The sequence below is a fragment of the Dendronephthya gigantea genome, unplaced genomic scaffold, assembly GCF_004324835.1.
Source record: "Dendronephthya gigantea isolate DGI-Jeju-01 unplaced genomic scaffold, DenGig_1.0 000020F, whole genome shotgun sequence".
Taxonomy (NCBI): domain Eukaryota; kingdom Metazoa; phylum Cnidaria; class Anthozoa; order Malacalcyonacea; family Nephtheidae; genus Dendronephthya; species Dendronephthya gigantea.
Window position 1 is genome coordinate 1,762,217 of NW_021163030.1, and position 18,049 is coordinate 1,780,265.

General features: G+C 35.8%; 2 protein-coding genes across 2 annotated transcripts; one reads left to right on the top strand and one right to left on the bottom strand.

The window, feature by feature from the left end:
• Window positions 1-159: 159 nt before the first annotated feature.
• Window positions 160-12,067, bottom strand: LOC114521393 (neuronal PAS domain-containing protein 2-like). Its single transcript, XM_028541825.1, has 15 exons — window positions 11,864-12,067; window positions 11,611-11,766; window positions 8,043-8,118; window positions 7,105-7,262; window positions 6,545-6,621; window positions 6,355-6,444; window positions 6,133-6,223; window positions 5,776-5,892; window positions 5,149-5,326; window positions 4,874-4,980; window positions 4,038-4,185; window positions 3,619-3,744; window positions 1,513-3,341; window positions 835-872; window positions 160-568 (listed from the first exon to the last, which is right to left on the bottom strand). The coding sequence occupies exons 3-15, from the start codon at window positions 8,087-8,089 to the stop codon at window positions 254-256; spliced, it is 3,321 nt and encodes a 1,106-aa protein (XP_028397626.1). The 5' UTR covers window positions 8,090-8,118; window positions 11,611-11,766; window positions 11,864-12,067; the 3' UTR covers window positions 160-253.
• A 1,692-nt stretch (window positions 12,068-13,759) lies between these two features.
• LOC114521317 lies at window positions 13,760-18,007 on the top strand. The gene is made up of 7 exons (XM_028541721.1): window positions 13,760-13,962; window positions 15,221-15,383; window positions 15,686-15,842; window positions 16,115-16,268; window positions 16,669-16,733; window positions 16,825-16,890; window positions 17,101-18,007. The coding sequence occupies exons 1-7, from the start codon at window positions 13,875-13,877 to the stop codon at window positions 17,395-17,397; spliced, it is 990 nt and encodes a 329-aa protein (XP_028397522.1). The 5' UTR covers window positions 13,760-13,874; the 3' UTR covers window positions 17,398-18,007.
• Window positions 18,008-18,049: the final 42 nt, after the last annotated feature.

Genomic DNA, 18,049 nt, shown 5'->3' on the forward strand with positions numbered 1-18,049 from the left:
TGATGATTGCTCTCTATTAGGCAGTAAAACATCACTAAATATATCTCTTTCAAAACCTTCACGTTTGTTTTCACTACCAGGACTCTTACTAGGCAATCTTTGTGGAATATTCGAAGATATATTGCCAGTTGTATTAGATGGAGTCAAGGTTCTTGATGCATTGTTGCTACCTAAGCTATCGCTTGCCACCTTTTGCAACAGCGATGACGCCTCTCTTTGTTCAGTCGTTATTCTACTTGCATGCACTTGTTCATCATGTCCATGCGACGTAAGACCACCAAGTTTTTGTTAAAAACACAGTCTTTAGCTCCTTTTGTCTGACTTTGTGTTGCTCTCGTTCAACTTCCAGATTATTTATTTGTTGTTGGAATTCTTTAGTAGATTCCAGGCCACCTATTTCGTGTAACGAGAATTGAGCCTGCGCATTGAGAATAATTTGTTCCTGTATTCTAGCAAGTTGCTCTTTTTGCTTCAGGATGGTATCATGAAGATGATCTTGTTTCTCAAGTAGCTGGTTATGGAGGATTCTTTGGGCTTGAGTGTACGTGAAGCTTTTAGCTGGCGCCATCTAGAAGAGGGACAAAATTATTTATCAACCACGTACGGTGTGATACGAAACTTATAACGATCGTGAGGTGAGGTCGACAGTCATAAGGTCGACATCTTTCCGGCATTTGTTCAAAACGTGAAAGATATTCTTACATATAATCTCCAACAGCGATAACTACTTCACAGCGAATCGTTTAAGGCTTAAGTATACACTCATACAGCTGACACTTTGTGTGGTGCCGAGAACGCAAAGATAATTATTGTTAATACATTAAACACACTTACTGAATTTAAAGTAGAATTCTTCCCATCAATAACTTGCTCTATATTTTAAAGTAAAAAAGCAAGTGAAAAAGTAAGTCGCCAAAAGGAGGAGCATCTACACAGGAGCATAATAAATTACTGTGTTTGAAAACAAGCTGCAGCTTGAAATGCCAATCTACTTTACTATACAGAAGAACAACAAAATTGCTCCTTTTTTATTAAAATAATATTTTAATTACCGAAAAGATCTAGGCTTAAAGATTGCCTAACTATATTTCTTTCAAATAATTTTTTTCAAAATTACTGAATTAGCTGTCGAAGTAAAACTTTTGAGCCGACCCCATTTGACAAAATATTTTATATTTACTCTTATATATACGTTCCTTTAAATGAGAAAACGTTTAGGTTATTGCTACCAGTAGCGTCAAGAGATGTAGAGGACGGGGACATTTTCCATGTTCAAGGTACAAATGTAAAAAGAGATTATCAAATTACGAACTAACAGCCTACTGGAAATGAAAGATATAAGCCTCTGTTTGGTTTAAAAACTCTTTTTTATATGGCTCCAACTATATTGGCAACTTGTAAGTGTGCTTCGCGCATAAAGGACCTTTGATTTTGAATAGGAACGCATACATTGCACATGCATCGTATTTTACTATTAAAAAATGCACTTATAATATTGCAAATACCAAATACCATGGGTTACTGGACATGTTTCATCCCTTTGTTTCTCCGAGTATCGAGTGCATGTATTGTCTTGAAGTTCTATAGCTTGTCCTTGAGTTTGAATTCTATTGTCGTTTTCTGGTTCATGTTGAAAAGGGAATATACTAGATCGTGCTGGCGTGAAGACAGCCGTTGCTCGACCCTCTCTATTTATCCCGGTTGTAAACTGCTCCTGGTAATCTCGACCAAACGTCGTTATACCGGGCGACGTGGAAGTTGGTGATCTGCAAGGTGTGTCACTATTTATTTGGCATGGTTTTAACCCCTCAGCAGACTTTTTTAACTGTGTCTGATGGTATATACTAGGTAAATATACTTGATTTGATTGCACAGGAAACAGGTTCTGGTTATGAGAAGCCAGTTGACTCGATTTCATTGCAAATTGGTCATTGACCCTATCATGTTGACCAACATGCTGCAATACAGGAGACCTTAGCGAATTTGTTTCGGGTGATCTGGGATTATCGTTTGTATCTTGTGGTATCGAATGAAAAGGCGTATTTGATTGGAAAAATCGTTCCTTAGGTGTAGTAGACGCCTGTGGTGATCTATCTGGGTAATCATAAGATGACTGTGAATAACTAGGGCTTGACCGAGCAGATATTGGATAACCAGTTTGTGGAGAATACCTTTCGTCTACTGACGAAGCAGGATAAGGTGCTACAGATAAGTGAAATGCCTCATTTGTTCCTTTTACAATAAATTGCGAATTTGCAGGTGATAGGCGGAATAAGGGAGTTAAGGATTGACTGGAATTGTTAGGCGTTGGTGGGGATGTAAAAGGTGATGATGAGCGTGGTGACCCAGGGGTGAGTATTGGCGACTGGGGATATCTATCCTGCACATGAGGGGATTGTGCTAGATATGGCGTAGAATAACCTCGCATCATCCTATGATGGGGGGATGTTGGTGACAGCAATGATGGCGATGGACTAGGGATTGCATTGGTAGCAGAAAATACCACAGGGGACGGTGGTTGAAGACTACCAGTTTCAATGTGGGGAGACATAACATTGGTGGTGGTCGGGGATAAAGGATAATTCTCACTACCAGGACTGGATGGCGGAAGACTGGAAGATGAGAGAAAACTCGACGAACGTCTTCCAAGATGAAAGTTTCTCTCGGGGTTCACTGGCGATGATGGAAAATATCCATGGGACATTTGAGGACTCGGCGTTGTGAAATCGCGGTCCAAGGATTGTTGTGGATGTCCAGCGGTGGTTTGCAAGACGTTCGGGGCGTTTTCATTCGAAAAATGTGGGTACTGATTAGATATCTGATAACCTGCTCCCGTTAATCCCTGTGAAGTTCTGGGGGACTGTGCGTATCTGTTAGAGTTAGGAAGGGAGCAGGTATGCCATTCGGCATTCTGTTGGGATTGAGTTTTGGCAGCTAAAGGATTTTCAAATCGGCCATTCATTCCAGCATTTTCAGATGAACTTTGTCCTGACCAATACGTCGAAAGGGATTGTCGATTCTTATCTAAGGTACTTGACGCCACTTCATGCGAAAATTCGCAGGAATTAGGTGACATAGGAATTGAGTTTGGATCTATGTAAAATTCCGCGCGTTTCCGCTGTGAAATTTCATCTTTACTTTGTGACGAGGCTTGAGACGATGATTTCTTCTGCTGCGCGCTATTTTGTGAGTAGCCTTCATTATTCCTCTCCAGTGTGGCAGCTGTTTGTAATGTGGAGTAAAGACTCGTACGTGTGTTGGCCTGGGAACTACTTGCGAGTGTCGAGTTGGGCGTATTGTTGACGTCAGGTACTGTGTTGTTCTTTAACAATGCGTTCGACCTATAAAACAGGAGAAAAAGCTTATACATTGTATAATGGATATATTTTATAGAATACGAGATTGTAAAGATATATACACGCTGTTTGCAACATTTCGTGCCAGATTACATATTCAATAATCATTGTAAGGTTGGAGAGACACCGTCGCATTCACTGATCTGAACAGATGAACAGGTTTTTTTAGAAATCACTAGTTAAATTTAATCACTCCGTAGTCATTTCATGCAGGCTGTCCCATTCCTTTCATGTAAAGTTGTAAAACAGATATTAAACATACGTTGTTTGTTCTGAAGGAACACTACTTTGACGATGTTCAGGGGATTTAGTCCATGCCAAGTCACGATCTGATCCATCCGCACTTTCTTCAAAATTTGAATTTTCATCAATCTTCATTCTACCCCCGCTGTGTTGTTATAAGAATAAAAAATGCAACAAAAATCAAATAATTGCAACCAAAAGGACGATGGCACAAAAAAATTCATTGTCGTTCAAAAGAGCAACATAGAAACTATACGTTGTTCAAAATGTTCCTACTTATTTACAAATGTTGAAATTTTATTCTGGTTCCAGCTGGTCTGAGTAAAAAATAAACTAATCAGAAATCAAATCCTCGACAAAACTAAATCATCGTTTCCTTCGTTTTATATCATCAAATTCAGCAGGTTTTTAAGTTTGAATTACTGATGAAAATCTTACCTAACCAAATGGTGGGTGCTGCAAATAAATTCTGGTTTGGAATTCCAATGATTGTAAGAAATGTAACTGCTTGTCTTGACAACTATCCATTGAGAACCCTTGGTTAGAAGACGATAATCCTCAGTTTCACCTTCGCCATCTTCAAGCACTACAGACGAAAATAAATGGGAAAAAATTCAATGAGAGATCGGTGGAAGCATTAAAATATCAAATGATATCAAAATAATCTAATCAAGGTTATAATGATCGATGTATCATATTAAGCGCACTGGTCACTGCATGCCGAAAAAGAGGTCCTCGATCGGCAAGCACGAAAACAATGAATTACTAAATTTGCTAATTGCTTAATTTGCAGCTGGTTTAGTGATTTCCGTCTATCGCTATTGCGAATGCCGCGCTTGAAACACCGGGCTGCAAAAAGTTAGTGATTGCTTTGGTGTACATTTCCAGGTGATCGATTACGAAAAAAAAAACAACTCTATATCAAAATTCAGCTCAAATTTATTATTTAAGCCAATAGTTCGCTTTCATATTTCAAATCCCAGACAGCTCTTTATTGAAGCCGGCGTTGTGTAAAAAAATTATTATTTCATCTTGAAATATTTTCCGCTACACTTTGCAGCTTGTTCAATAGTTTCACCCCAAAATTTTAATTATGAGCTAATATAGAAATCTAAATCCAATAATTCCAATTGTTGAAAAAAATCCTAATTGGCGGTGAGTCAACGAAGTCGAAGGTTATATTAATATAGAATGAAATATGTTTTTGTATTTAGCGCTATAAGTTTTGGAATTGCAATGGCGGCAGAGCTGTACTTTATAATCAACTGACTCACGTGCTCCAAAACAGAGGCTAATATTTTCCAGATCATCAAAATGAATAAACTCATATATCATTGATCCAAGAATCTCGTACGGAAGATAACCTGTGATAGGTATGCACCTGAAAGAGTAAAAAATTAGTCCATCCAAAGAGCTGACGAAGAAATGTCCCTACCTAACATTGCTCAATCTCAATGCACAAGGCGATAAATAACTTTTAGCATTTTTTTGCTGCACGAGCATGAAAAATAGGAGGAAGGGGATAGGACAATATATTCACGTGACCCACCTTGGATCTAAATACAGGAACTTTCCATCAAGACTTTGCCTTGACGTGAATTCGACATCGACATTGAGCGAACTGGTGATATCAAGTTCGCTGTTTGTTTGAACGAGACTTGCCAAGGCCACAAAACATGTTTCATTTGAATTCACAACAGTGCTCCCATCGTTTTTTGATTTCACTTCTACAAACGATTAATATCAATAAATTCAGTGCAACGAATATATACATACAAGTAGTCATTTTCAAATTGAGTCGTACTCAAAAACCACTCTAAAACCCAGGCAAGTGTCCTCGGTGAATTGTTTCATGACTATTTAGAAAATTGCAGGGGAAAGAATCGATAAGTCAACAGACAATTATACCTTGTTTGTGAGCATGCATTAAAATTATTTCATGCAGAAATTTGTGATCATGTATATAGAAATATGTTTTTATTTTTAAATTTTGCTGATATGCACCGGACGAAATGATTAGGAAGACCGTTTTGATACACCCTGTATAACGTAGATATATTATCAATATCCAACTAAAATACCCTCTTAAACCCTCTTAGCCTTCTAAACTAAAGCAGTATACTAGACTAACCTTTACCGCTTCATAATATCGTAACCAATCCATAATGGAATTTACCTTCTTTAATTATTCTAAAATTTCCACAGCAATGCAAAGTCTCGAACAACGGTTTATCAGAATATTTTGTTTTAAATCGGATGAAGAATGATGACGTTCCCGAGTTTCTTGCAACTCCTATGGAAAATATTTGGAAACATTTGAGAGAATGTTTTGCGCTCAAATAGGTCATCATGACAGTGTCTGACGCAAAAAATGTTTAATTTAACTGAAATATTTACTTTATGACTGCTTATATACGACTAAATAAGGAACGTCTCAGCTGTTTTAAATCCACGTTTAATAATTTAATAAGGGTTACGAATTTAGCATGCATGCATTACTACTATACTATTATATAGTCGCGTGTTAGCCTACCTGTCTTACTGCCGCGGGAAATTTCCTTCAGCAAAATAAGCTTATCCTCAGGACATAGATAATCAAACATGTTCTTCTCAATTAGATCATCCTAAAACGATCCGTCAGGAAATAGATCGAGTAAGCGACACTGCGTGAGCTATATAGGATATAGGAGTATACACTAGCTGGAATTTCTCATATTATGAGAAACTGTTAGACAAAATGATGCCATTACCATACCTTCGTATAGCCCAGTAGATCATATACACTCTCAGACAAGAACGTGAAATTCCCAGAAAGTGATATTGCGAACAGAAAAGCACGACATCCCTAAATAAATAAATATATATAAAATTGCTTGGAGAATTATGCATGGAGAATTAGGACTTTACGAAGACGACTTGTATTCTATTCTGTAATTTGAACAAACCTCAAGCATTAATTGTCCAAGTTCATTGCTGTTAAGATAACATGTTGTGTCTTTACGCGTGATTGCCACCGTTAAATCTATAAATTAATTACAATTATTGGATTTAGTAATTGCATTTGCCATTTCAGAAATTATGAGAGATGAGGAAAATGTTATCTGCATGCATGCCAATGCAATCATGATGATGTTAAGATGACAGGGCAAATCATATGTCAAATACTTTCATATATTGCATATTTCTCGTATCATAGCGTTTTAATAAACGAAAGGATTCAGGTCAAATTTCATTTCATGTAATAAGTTTATCCGTTTTCTTGATCAGCTTAATTATTGTCTAAATATGTACTGCATGGCACGGAACACCGTTTGTATACAAAAGAACTGTTAGATATGTGAAGTAGGTGTCAAAACACACCTGCTGTTTCATGATCTGTAAAGGTAATATAATGCACAGATGCTCATGCAATGATTTTTTGTCAGTAGATAACAAAATAGGGGAATAAAATCATATCACGCAAACAGGAATTATATAAACATGGAGCCTCTATGATAACACTTACCATTATGAACTTTCATAAAATCAACTGTATTTTTGAGTATAGTTGCTTTATCTAGCTTTTTAGACTCTGGTAAGCATCCTGGGACCAAACTAGCCAGTTCACTGATGAACGCATTTACTTTGTCCCGCCGATCTTTCTCACTTTTGTTTCGACTCGCTCTAAACATGATCATATTTAATAGCATCATTGTATACGCAAATCAACTGATCATAGAACTGATGAAATCTAACTGAAACCTAGCTTGTGTTAGTCACACTGAGAGTTCCGAAATATCAATTACTCAAACCGTCTTGACCTAGCAGCTCAGTTCGAAGAGCATTGGACGAGCAAAGCAAAGGCCGTGGATTCGACTCCCACCGTGGTCAAGCGCGCAACATCACATGCAATATTATATCAACGCGTATATACACCTGAGTCTTTGCACTATTACTATATACGGATATGCCAACGCAGACATAATATTTTTTATCGACGCATGCATGCATTGTGGGTACCTTTGTTTAATTTTCCTACACGTAAGACGACTGAAATTAGTCCATATTATTATTAAGGCCATGCAACTATCACGAGAATTCAAGAAATCTGACATTTTTATATATTTCTTCCACAGGACAATATCTAGTTCTTAGATATCTGCGCCAGAGGTATTTTTTATGTTGTCGTTTCTGTTATCTATGGAGCTGGCGTAAAACATGTCAACATCGCAAGATTTAAACCGCCTGTCGTTCTTTACTAGGCGATTTTTTTTCAGCCGAGAAAAACAGGAAATGCATGTTTCTACTTTCTTGAGGCGAATTTTTTCGCAGACCAATCACGTGAACGGATTTCACTTTTCCCTTAGCTTTGCGAGTATTCATTTTCTTTAAGAAGAATAAGCTTTTAAAGCAATTAAAGTCTATTTTCTATTTTGAAATTTTAGATTATATTTAATTGAATACCTGTTTACGTTTACTTTATTCTCTTTTTCAGATTTCTCCGATGCCATATCAGTCCTTTGAATGTGTTTTGCAGTTTCTGAAGTATAAACAATAAAACTAAAAATGCAGAAGTTTATTACAAGATTTCGTACAGGGAAGAATGATTTGAAGATTTCGAATAAAATGCCGTCGCTTTAGGTTAAGGATTTTGCACACATTAGAACTCAAGATAATGCAAGTCAATTATCTTTTTGGGTTATCGATATAAATTATTATGGTCACATAACGTAACGTTTAAAGGACCTGCAAGGTCATTAATTAAAGAACTATAGGATCTACGAAGTGCAAAGTTAAGAATTAAAATGCATGCGTTCATAAGATACAGATAGTACATGAAAGATCATAAATATCAGTTTACCAACCCTAAATATTAATATTAAATAGTGTCGTTATCTTTTTATTTGCCAAGACAGATAAATTCCTATACATACATGCATGGGAATAATAAATTGTATTATTATATGGCTTTTCAAGATCCTCTATTCTGATTGGTTGACGAGCGGTCCGTGAAAACCCATATCCGGACAGTGCATGGTCCGTATATCCCGTATCTGGACCAGTGAACTTGACCGGTATCCCGGACGTCTTGTGCAGTTCAACCATATAATAGACCGATTATTGACCTCGCTTGTTCGGTCTGTACTGTGGAATATCAGACCGAGGTTTTTGCATATTACAAATCCTCGCTATTATACTTCACAGTACAGACTTCACGCTCGATCAATAATCAGTTAATATGAGGATAATATCCTCCTGAGTAAACGAAACAAAACATTTCCCTCTTTAATTTCTAAAACTGTACAAGCATCGGGCATTAAATTTGAATGATTTAAAAAACAGATCCTTGTGGACCAGTGAACAGGTTTTTTACTTGTCTGTATTAAAATTCTTAATGTATTTTAGCCCCTTAGCCCCCCCCCCCCCCTCGGTTTCGCTTCCAATGGTCTATTTATATGCTAACGCAAATATCCCACAAGTACATAACGGTTATCACATGCAGCATTCAATCTTGCACTGCATGATACTCTCAGATTTGATGAGATCAAGATATTTTGATTGGAATCGGATTAATCCCATACTATATATAACCTTACGTGTTTCGACTCTCAAAAAAATGCCTATTATCTATACTTCTTTATTTCATGCGTTTTTGCTATTGAATTAAAAATATGTCGATCGACATTGCTTCCCCCCGTTGCGTTTTTTATATGCATAGAAATTACCAAACAAGTGCCATTTGCTATTTTTTCCTTAAGTTTACTTGGAAGGTTTTTGTGAGAGTAATATTATCTCTATGCGCACACGCACGTAAAAAACGCGTGGAAAGCAGCCCTAAAGGTAGGAACAAAGCAATTTTAAATATTCGTTGAGAATAATGAATTAACTTGAGGCAAAAAATGAACGCCGAAGACGAAGGAAAGGGAGAATTTGACAGACATCCTAGCTTTTTTCTATGCCGCATAACTGCATAAGAATAAAGCTTACACGCATATATTGTGAGTAGTACAGTTTATTGTCAAGAAGTAGAAGGAGGAGAACATTGAAATGTCTCAAGTTTCACAAGTGTGTACATAGGAAATGGTTGTTACTCATCTAATTTTTTATAGTTCCTTTTCCACCAAGAGGAAATCATGCAGAATCACATGAACTCGATATTAATTTAAAATTAAAAATAAAGGATAAAATCGTTGTACTTAGGATATTTTTACACTATGCTTTAAATTTAATACGTGTTTTCATACAACAATCGTGGCCATATTAATTATCTGATTTATAGCCACAACAGGAAATTATTAAAGACTTTCCAATTAAAAGACAGGGGTCGGTTGTTCGAAAGGCGTTTATCTTAAACGGTGGATAAGCCAAGTTTTAAAATACTCTCATACATCTTGTGAATGACTGAAACTACATCTTATGAATTAAATATGTTCTTCCATTGAAAACTATTTACATTGAAATATGTCAGCTCATTTGTTCAATAACTAGATAATTTCGTTTTCCATTTTGGACTTATCCACGGTTGAAGCTAAACGTCTTTCGAACAACCGGCCCCAGATGTGGAATAAGAAACTTATACTCCAAAAGACGATACAGTTTTCATGTTGTATTGTGGGTTGTATCTAGGAGTACTGCATGTAAATTGTAATGTTTGTTAATAAAATCAAAATCAAAATCAATAACTTAATTTTTGTGCATATAATTAACATTAGGAGTCTGACGTGATATGAAAATGCGCTGGTCAACAAACAAACAAAGACTTATTTTCAGCTGCAATTATATAATTAACAAAGGAAATAACTGAACCTGATATCTTAGCCTAAAAAAACAACTAGTGCAAAGTAATATATGAATAAACTGTGTAATTTTAAATTTCATTTGTTTTTACACCAAATAATCCTCTTTTCAGTCAAAAGTACTGAGAGTTGTTAATGAGTAACTGTCTTAACTAAACTATTTGTTAGAGACTCTGGAATTTAGCACAGTTTCTAAGAGGGTGCAAATATTTTAATTGAACTAAAGAGCAACTTGTTTACTTAATTTGTGTTACCCTATGACATACAATGTATATCCTTTGCTGTACAGCAATTGGTTTAGCATTCAATTGTGATATAATAATTCACAATATAGAAAGAAAATACTAAAAACAACCAAAGCATGGTGTTTGATCAATACCCAACTTGGCTCTGATTCAAATGATAATCGAATAAATAGTATTCAATAATTTGGAGCCATCTACTTTTATAGACTTGCGTTAAGTGTAATAGTTAGGCTAGAGTGCTATATATACACATATGTATAAATTGCCAAAGTAATACAAGGGAAACCAGACCAACCATGGTGGGAAACCATGGAATTATTTTCCAATGCATAGAGAGTATTTTTTCATGTTTTAAAGTCCAACATGGACTTTGTCTCTTTAAATCTTTTTTTTGTTTCTATTCTTTCTTAAGTTGAACAGCTGCATGGTTTTTGCTGGCAGGAGTCCATTGTCTCAAAATATATATTCAGTGGAAGCCTTTTTAAATAATTTGTAGATTGCTTTATGTGTACCATGATAGTAACATGCATAAATCTTAAGTCTTATGCTAAGACTTAAGTCGAAACATGTTTGCTGTTAAAAATGTTGTCATTTATTTCAAATACTTGATTACTCTTGTGCTTTTCAGATCAAAGTATTAACCTAAGGTATTACTGATTTCAATGCAGAATATACAAGTCTAAATGGGGTTCATCGTAATATTTAATAAGCCAGTTTTGCACCATTTAAATGCAGGCTGAAAATTTCCATCCACTGTTATACCTTTCTTTGTAAATTTCTCAAAGGAAAGGCTTCAAAACTATACAATACACAATTTCATGTATACAACCTCTGACATGTCTGCACAATAGTAAATAGAAATACTCTACAGCATGCAAAATGACATGTCTAAAATGTTTAGCCTGAAGGTAAATGGCAATGAAACATGTCATCAAACACAACTTTCAAATACACAGTCACACAACAAGTAGAGTAAAAACACTATCTTACTTTCTCAATACAGATGAATGAATGTCACGGAGCTTCAAATAATTAATACTTGCTAAGGCGATCCATCCATCCACGTACTTTTAACACAGAATCGACTGAAGCTTTATATGTTATTCTTCGAAGTGAGTTTAAACGAATAGGCGAATTGATGTGACACTGGAATAACGAAGAAAAGGGAATATATATCAAGCAGCTGAAAATTTATCATAAAAACACATCACAAGATGCGAGAAGATATCATTTATGAACTCACCAAATTTTCTATCCTTATTATTTGTCATCTCCGGCGTGTCTCCAACGATAGATTATGTTCAGTAAATGCGAAATACAATCAATAAAACACACGACTACATAAAATAAATTAAAGATTTCAGCGTCTTCCCTCTCTTCGAGTTTTCTTCGTCCCAAAATACGAGCACAGAACACAATTTAGTACACTTTAGTGGTTTAGTTTACAACATCTCCAACTGAATGACGTCATAAGAACAATTGGTATTTGAAGGTAGTACTGCATCCGGCCGGAACAGTTTCGTGATTATTTTACTCACATTAGTAACATATATCCGGGCCATAACTGTGCTAATCTGAGCAGGGTTTGAGTACTGTTTATAGACTTTTATCGATATATGAAAGTGCATTCCCGTGTATCACACAGAATTTATTTTTGTTGAGAAACTTGAAACTTATGAGCTGATGATGATTACCATAGGCGTACGTGCCTATAAATTTTGGAGTGAAGGAGGGGGGGGAGAATATTCGCAAGCGATTTCCCACATTTTGGCACGAATGTCTTTCCATGTTTTTTGAGTACAGTAACAAACAGTAACACTGTTTGATCTTTTTCGTCTTCCAAAAAAAATTGCCCGATACACGTCTATTGATTTCAATATCCAAGAAACTGGATTTTGAAATTAACTCCTATGGGGCTCAACTTGTGCCCCTTAGCTTTGTTGGGCGAATGTTTGGTACAATTATACAGAATATCAGGCCAATAGTGCATTATGTTTAAGATCTGTTAGAGGGATCAATTTTAGTGTATAGAACTGTCCCGCCCTTCAGAACACAAAGGTGTCTTCACAGTTTTCATTTTGAAATAGACACTGCTAAGCATTACGCCTACAGAAGTCTGAAGTCATTACAACAGGTTTAAATGAATGCACATATAATTCATAAGATATCGACGTCTGAAACAGGCCTTAGTTTAATTAATGTGAGCCGGGTGCCCGACAGCCACCTCGAACGTGATACAACAACGCGAAGCGATTTTTCAGTTTTTAGGACATATAAATTAAATTTCGGAAGTAAAATTTGGAACCTATGGACGCCAGACCTACAAGAATAATGTGGTATGTTAGAATCTATCTTCTTTTGTCCAGCGCGCTGCGTCAGTCTGTGTGGGCTTAAAAAAATATGAAGTACAGTGACAAACATTATTTTTAGCTGAATTGCTTCCTCTTTTTTCATATTTCTGTTCTTGTAGATATCGTGTTCTTGTAGATATCGCATCAAGGCCCACACAGATCGGACGCGGTGCGGCAACGCGATGCGAATTTTCAGTTTTTACGAGCACATAAATTCATTTCTGGAAGCAAAAATTGGAATCTATGGATGCCAGAGCAGTCAAAATGTATTATTGTTAGGTAATCTACAAAAAATGAGTGCCCTTTTCCAACAGGACAGAGGTAGTTTTTTTAAAACAGAAAAATACACTTTTTGACGTCACGCAAATGGGATTGACCGTTAAAAGTACACTACTATTTATGAATTTTGGCCTCAGTACGGTTACATAATGTTGTGAAAGGTTAGGTCGATCCGTCCCTTGCAGACTGAGACTGAATATCTTTGATTGTTGGCGTAATCAATAACTGTAGGTCAATGACAATGCATGGCATGTTCATGGCCAAATACAGCATTAAGCACCCGAATAAATGTTGAGTTTAAACGTCATATTATTAACTTTAAGCATGGATAGTTCAAAGACTTTTTAAAACGTGATTTTTTTATCCATGCTTAAAGTAAAGGATACTAGGGCGGTGTGTAACACCATCCCAAGATCCCAATGCGCATGCATGTATCATAAAAGTAATGAATTCATGCACAACAACTCAAACAACGACGTATGGAAATTAGTTTTGCGGTTACAGGTAGTCCCTATCGAACTAGTTTCAGAAGCGTCGGTCTCTTCAGCATCTAAAGCCTACTGTAATTCACAAAAGACTGTGGTGAAAAGACATTGAGTACCGAAGAAAAAAACAAGTAACACAATGGGTGTATGCGAAAAGTATACCGTGAAGGGGATGGTGAAAGCTGGAGCAACAAAAGACCAGGTTATAAAATGTCGAAAGTGTAAAGGTACGTTTGTTTTACTCAACTAAGAACCAAATCCCATTTATGACAAAAAATAAAGAAAAATACTTATATGAGAATAATGAATAACTGATAGCTGACAGCATATAGCTAGTGTCATGCATGGAAATAAAGCAAACAAGCGCTATGTAAAATATAAAATTTTTGAATGACGCGGAAGATGTGAGAAAAATCTGAGTGAAAATTGTTGCATTTCTGTAAACATAATGAACACGAAAGCGTCATAATATTTTCAATTTCGGCAAGAGAAATTCTCAATCGCATATAAACGCTGATTCATATAGCACTTTAGTATAGATCGAGTTGGTGAAGAATAGTGTCATGTCGTGTCTAACTCCTCGAAGTTAAATATACTGGGGCCAGTTGTACGAAGGCTGGATAGCGCTATCCAACATATAGTGATTTTTCCAACCGTTCTAAAAATGCTCGAAAAGCGATAAAATATGATCTTCGGAACCGACAATTATTAAAGAGGATCCTCGATTCAGAAATACTGAGATTTAATCAAAGTTATAGTAAGAAACAAGCGATTCTAAAGCGATTGAAAAACACTGTCCGATGGATAGCGCTATCCCGGGCTTTCATACAACCGGCCCCCAGATAGATAAAATTGAGTGATTTGTTAATTGTTACAGTCAGTTGCATTCACTCCATCATAAATGGCATGATTCTTAGCCTTATTCAGGTATTGTAAAATGTAAATGATAAAAGAATGAGAGCGGGGACTAAACTCATTAAAGAGAGGTTTTAGCAGCAACTCATTTCTGTTCCTACTAATCTATTCGTTAATAAGTACTGGTGGTTATTAAAATAGATGACGATGTTGGTAATTAATAATTCACATTGCACAAAATACCTGCTTAAACTGTGTGATTGCAAAAACATATATACGATTTTATTATTTTAACTACAGTATCTTCTCATAAACCATACTGCATGACCACGAGGCTTTTAGTTGAAGAAAATTGTTAAATTAGAAAGTAATGCCGAAACTGACAAAACGTTTAGTATATAGGTATCTATCGTGTTAGCCTATGAACAAAATAATTCACGTCAAAGGTTTTAATTCTTAAAGGTATAAACCACCTTAATAAAAAATCGCATTTAAACGATTGGGTGCATACATTAAAAACATCTAATCCCTTAGACTTTTTACGAATCACAGGATTAGGATAGTTCTAATCCAGTCTCCTAGCACCTAAAATGTTTACATAAGTAAGCAATATAACTTTCTTTTACACAGCCTGCTGTTGTTCATGTTGGAAGATGTATTGTATTTGTCTATCCCGGGTACCCTGTGCATCATTGGTTTCTGGTATCATTGTCGGACTTGGATTCTTTCTGTTCAGCTTTGGTTTGGTGAAAGCTTTTACTTACCTCAACACTTGGTTGAAAATGGATGCGTTGTAAGTTATCACCCGAAATTAGAGACAATATGGCTTTAAAAATGTCGTGCTTCCCATCAATCCCATGTGCCGAACAAATTAACAAAATAGATACAGTCGAGGTATCTCAACAGATTAAAAAGTCAATATAAGCTGTCAAAGACCTAATCCGATGATTTGCATCTTGTGATATTTTAAAATTTTTCAAAATCATCATTAGACGGGATTATCAACGGATTGTATATATTAATCCGATATCTTTTAAGGGCTGCTTTCAAAGTACGTGTTTGATTCAATCATACATTTTATTCCTCTTTCTTTAGGGAAATGGCAGCCACGTTTGCAATGTACTTTGGAATACTTATGGGAACATTTTCAGGATTTGGTCTTCTCATTGGTTGCTTAGCAACTGGTCGTACAAGGTTCAACGTCTGTGGGGCATGGAAAACGCGTTTTTTTGGACGTTGTTGCATAATATTAGTGAGTATACTGAAATCAAAGCTGTAACGTTGAATCTATTAGTTTAATGAAAGCTATAGTATCACATTCTTTTTATGAATTGCTATCAACTGCGGTTCAATAGACATTTCTCATAATGAAGTCAAGCGCGGAAAGCCTGTTGTTTGATTGGCTCGTTAGTTTTGTGGAGCCAATCAAGCTTCGTGTAGCATTAAGCTTTCCGCGTTTGACGTCATTATTATTAGAAACTGGCAGATTAAGATAAAATGGCTCATCAAGTTTACTTCGTTTAGCTTATTGGATGGCATTATTTGATGTGGGTTATCTGGACATTCTTGATTCCAGTATTTATCATACCTGTCATTTTCATGGCGATTTTTTATGGAGTTTGTGCTATCAAAATAACTAAACAACTTGGAAAGACCTGCATTTTCTTTGAAGAATACGGTACGAAAAATTGATGATTTTTCTTTGCGAAATGCGAAATATTTCGCCTGTTTCTTTTGAATTGTTACTTGAATATGTTAATGATATATTAATATTCTACTTGATTGCTCACAATTCAAAAGGAGCAGGCGAAATATTTCGCACTTCGCTTGGAAATTTTGCCCGTGGAAGCAGGGCTTTATAATAGAAATCAACGAGTGGATACAGTGAAGTGATACAGTGATACTCATATATTGTCTGCCAGATGGTGCATAGCTATACTCCGCCGTCGTTAATTTACATTTATTAAGAGAAGAAAATAACACCGAAAATCGTAGTAAAGTTGCAATTTTGAGCGTTAACGGGCCTAAGAAGTTCCTATATCCTATAAATAAGTACGATAATTTAACTCTGTTTTTAGCTCTTGACGATGTTTTTGGCGTTAAAGAAGTTTGTGGCAATGAATTAATTGTATTCTGCAGTGCGGTAAGCTGGCAACATGCGTCTTGTCAATTAAATGCCAAATTAGCTAGAAAAAGAAAGAAAACTGACGTGAATTTCTTTACATGATTTTTAGATGAGTAATGCAACGCCATATTTCATCTTTTGTTTTGTTGGAACAATCTTTGTCGTTATTGGCGTGGTGCGTCTCCTGTTTTTTAGACTAGAATTTCACATTAGATCTCATGAAATTTCATGACACAGTATCTCTTAGTGAGATATTTAAGAAGTCAAAGAGTATGAGATATTAGTTAAAAAAATTGAGGAGAAAATGTACTCTTGCATTATCTCTGTCTGCATGACCTGTTGCGCTTGGACTCAGAAGAGTAATAAAGCATTATTTTTTATGTAGGTGAACATGATGCTGACACTGGCAGCAAATTACGCCCATATTAAAGATCATCGTACAAGACCAAAGCAATCTGAATTATCGGTAGCGAGAAAATGTTGCCTGGTTGAAGATCCTGAGGAATATTTCACTAGTGAAGATGATGAAGAAGCCATTGAAGAACTAATCACATTGGAAAGCAAGTTGAAGAAACATAACGAAGGGTTTGAAGTGAATGGGAAGGGGCGTATCGAACATGGTTGGAACTATATGAGTCACCATGCAAGTGATGAAAAACTCATCATTGGAAAGAAATATTAAGTAATTTACACGTTGATCATACATTTATCGCCGTAAAATATGTATTGACAATTATTTTGACCTAGTCCACTACATTTATTGGGAGGCTCGAAGTTTCACATACGCTGTGAAATCAATCGTCATTCTGCCATTCGTACTAAAATGTATATTGTTTTATTTGTTTTTCACGTGGGAATTGCCTGATTATCGGTTGAATTCGATAATAATCCCCAAACTTTTCTAGATTTAACTTGGTTTGCCCCCGTCGGCAAACGTCCATGGTTGCACTAATTAACACCTTGCCCATTTAGGTTCTGCTTTGTTCACAGTTGAATTGAATATTTGTAAAAATATGTTTACTTGACCCTATTAAAGTTGATAATAATAATATTATATTAAAAAACTGCAATTTTTTGTAAATTTGACCAGTCAAGTTATGCATTATGTATGGATTAAGTTTTTGGTATACAAAGATCTCACCTTGAGACTCGTTCAAAATATTGGCAGGAATCTCATTATCATAACAATATATAGACATATTTGTTGTATAATGGTACTATAGTATATTTACTGTACTATGCGTTTTCAAATAGTAATAAATGCTGTTGTGTAACATTTTACTCGAAACAAATGGCCCTCTAACATATGAATTATAATCTTTTGAAAATTATCA